Here is a 3,590-nt window from a genome sequence, read left to right on the forward strand (position 1 = left end):
GTCAGCTTGTCAGATACTTGAACGTATGGGTCTGAGAGGCCGATAATAATGTAAATCATAGTCACCAGATCTCTACGAAGTCAAACACCTGATTTGAGAAATGATTGAATCATCATCAAAACACAAATAAAGGTCTTAACTTTAGGGAGAATAGAGATCATCCCACCAGAGGTGTTTCAGGAGACTTGGACAATCGGTGGAAATGACTTATTGTGCAGCGGCTAAAAATCTTTAGAGCATATTCTATTCTTGACCACCTGGGGGCAGCAGCACAAGCTGTACTTTAAACATAACATTGACATGTTATCAAGTAATTCATAATTGGCTGTGCTTATTTACACATTCAGCAGACATGCACAGAGCAACACTAACATTCATTTGGAGTCGTGTTTCTGGCTACCAGATGGTTCTACGTCTGATATGGACCCTCCTTTTAGCTCCGCTATGAGTCCCTCCATCACATTACTCTGTAATCCATTGTGCATTGGTGCAGCTTGAGTATTTCTGCCACTGCAGTGCTGATCCAGATATTCAGACTACATCTGAATTCCAGTGGCAACCATTGGACTTTTTTACCCTTCTAGAGAACTAGACCAAGCTGTAGGACCTCAGCTGGTCCCTGGACCTCACTTTGACAACCACCTCATCTAAATGGCCTTTTATTCTTCCATTAACTGATCAGTTGAATGTATTTAAAAAAGAAAAAGAAAAATCCCACATTCTGCTAACATAAAAGAAAATGAGTGATAACACATTAACCAGTACCACTTGACTTAATGCAGCCTATTGATTTATAGAATCGCCATGACAACATACATTCTAAAAAGTATCGAGTACATTCCATTTTGCTATACAGAATGTAATATGCATTCCCTTTTACATAAAGTATTCATTTAGTTGCGGATGTCTTCTTGAGTGAAAGTCAATTATTGACTTCAACGGTTTGCGAAGAATAATCTCTATGCATATTATGAAACATGTGTATTCATTATTGAGAAATAAAGTGTTGCATATGGAGTCCCCGCACACTACATGCTGGTATCCCTTCATATCTCCTGTGATGTGTTATTACACTGTTGCACGCTGTGTAGTTAAAGCCTGTTATTATGTAACTGCATTAACATGAAGTTTTGATTACAAATAAATAAACGAAGAGAATAAGCAGTCCGTCTGTCAGTCCGTCTGTCAGTCAGTTGTGTTTGTTAGTTGTGTTTGTTAGTTGTGTTTGTTAGTTGTGTGTCTGCAGCTGCGACCTGCTGCGATTTCCTGCTTCGGGTTTCCCTTTAAAAGGGGGCAAGGCTCAATGCTGGGAATTCACGTCATTTCGCCGTTTTACACACATCCAGATCAATGAGAGAGAGAGAGAGAGAGAGAGAGAGAGAGAGAGGGAGAGAGAGGAGGGGTGGTAGAGAGAAAAAGAGAGAGAGCACGCGCGCGAGAGAGGGGAAGAGAGAGAGAGACTTGCTCTTCCAGGAAGGGACTATTAACCAGCACGCTGCCGACGTATGAAGGGAAAACACACGCAGACAAAAGAAGTTTTCACACCGACAGCCGCGCTATGGAGCCGGCCAGCAGATAACGACCGAAATAAAGAAAAAGCAGGCTGTGTGAAAGAAAGAAACAAAACCCGAACAACTTCTCCCACAGCAACGAGCCGAGCAGCCGCCGCTGCTCCGTGGGTTTCTCTCGGGAAGAGACGGAGGTAACGAAGAGGGCACGACGGAAAAGTGGAAGGAGACGGAGAGAAGTTGACGGGGAGATAATGTCTGAATCCTCCTCCGCTGCGAACAAGGTAACGCCGTCCTCTTTGTTTGCCGTTGACACTTTCCACTCGGGGGTTCGAGTCCCGCGCAGTAAACCCCGAGGCTTTCACAGCGTCTACCCGCGAGCTGCAGCGCCATTCAGCTGAGGTGCGTTTGTTTTGCTAGTCATCTGTTGCTCGCGGCTCCACGCTTTGTGTGCGTGTGTGTGTGTGTGTGTGTGTGTGTGTGTGTGTGTGTGTGTGTGCGTGTGGTTCGCCTCCACGCCTGCTGATGGGAAGAAGTCGTGACTGCCTGTGACACGCGGAACAAAACGACCGATTTACCGCCTCAACAAAAAAAACAAAAAAAAAAACAAAAAACAAAAAAATATATATCTATGCGCGTTTCGGAGAGGCTTCACGTGCAGGGCAGTGTTAAAGGCCTACAGGTTACTACATACCTGGGATAGGAGCAACAAAGTCTCCTGCAACTTGAGGCACCATATAGACAACAACAAATCAAGTGAAAGGCTCCCTCTAGTTTTTACTGCTATAATTGGATGGTTGGAGGAGAAATTGACAACTTTTGGTCAATCAATTCTTTATAATTTATTGAGCACAAAAAAGAAAGAAAAAGCCAAACATTTGTCTCTGATGTGAGGATTTGCTCCTTTTCTTTGTTAAATAAAATAACATAAAATAGATATTGTGGCTTTTTGGGTGCCGCTGATCTGACTGTAACCAATCTGAAGACACTTGAGGGTTGTGGTGCGTCACTCTGCGTTTGAGGTGTTGTAATCTGTGATCAGCCATCAATCAGTCATGAAAATAATCTATAATCGCAGCCCCAGGAAGAGGGGAGATTGTGAGCGATTAGAGTCAGTGAGGATCGACACTGACTTGCTGTGAGTCCCAATAGGAACTAGACACACACACACACGCACACACACACACCAATCATTATCTTTTAATTGTTTCCATCGTGCTCTTAAGCAAAAGAGGCAAATATTCAGATTGTTGGCTCGTCCAATGTGAGGATTTAAGGGATGTTGGTGAGAAGAAGCGAGGCAGTTGTGAGAGGCTTTTTCTTCTTCTTTTGACTTTTTGTTGATCAATTGTTCGACAGGTTAGTTGTTGCTTTTAATGTTAATCGTGGCCCTGACAGGACCAGTCAATGCCAGCCTCCATGCAAGCTGTTCATTGACAGTGTAAGATGGCCTTTTGTTAATGAGGGATGCTTTCTGATCCGTCTCCGCACGATTGCATTTGGAAAACGATCAGCACTCCACTCTCAGAAGTTTCCCACCAGGACTCCCTGTCACCTTAATACTGCGGCCCAGTTCAGTCACAAATCACTTCTCTGCAGCGTCCCTCTCACACGCTTTGTCCCGACTGCCCCCGTCACCTTTCACTTAACCGACCTTTTCTTCTAGACAAGTGAATTTGTAGAGGGTGGAGGGGAGAGAAGCAGTCGCCTCTGAGCGGAGGAAATGGAAGCCTGAGAGATTATTGCTTGGCTTCCAAAGGAAATTCCTGGTGCATACAGTTGGTGTGTGTGCAGGTCTCGGAGTGTCTGGGTGGGGACAGCCGGCTGAAACTGGAGAGAGAAGCAGCAGAAATATATTTTTTAAAAAAAGAGAGCTTCATTTCCTCAAGAAACTAAAGTGGCTTCACGCTCTGCCCTCATTTGCAGGGAAAGGAAACCGGTCCACAGAATGAGCGCTGACTGGAAAGCCTCACGCCAATGAGTGTTCGATAGCAGCGCTGGAGGGTCTGAACGCCTCAGAGTATCCTGAGAGCAACTAACGACTTTAACTGTTCTCTGCATGGAAAAAAACTACTGATTGTT

General features: G+C 44.6%; 1 protein-coding gene across 1 annotated transcript in view; it reads left to right on the top strand.

Annotated features, from left to right (window-relative positions):
- Window positions 1–1,527: 1,527 nt before the first annotated feature.
- The window catches only part of etv6 (ETS variant transcription factor 6), a 23,277-nt gene continuing 21,214 nt past the window's right edge, over window positions 1,528–3,590 (top strand). Inside the window, exon 1 of the mRNA XM_079236178.1 lies at window positions 1,528–1,792. Within this exon, the coding sequence (XP_079092304.1) occupies window positions 1,763–1,792 (30 nt within the window). The 5' untranslated portion in view covers window positions 1,528–1,762. The remainder of the gene's footprint in view (window positions 1,793–3,590) is intronic.

This window comes from Taurulus bubalis (assembly GCF_910589615.1).
Source record: "Taurulus bubalis genome assembly, chromosome: 20".
Classification (NCBI taxonomy): Eukaryota; Metazoa; Chordata; class Actinopteri; order Perciformes; family Cottidae; genus Taurulus; species Taurulus bubalis.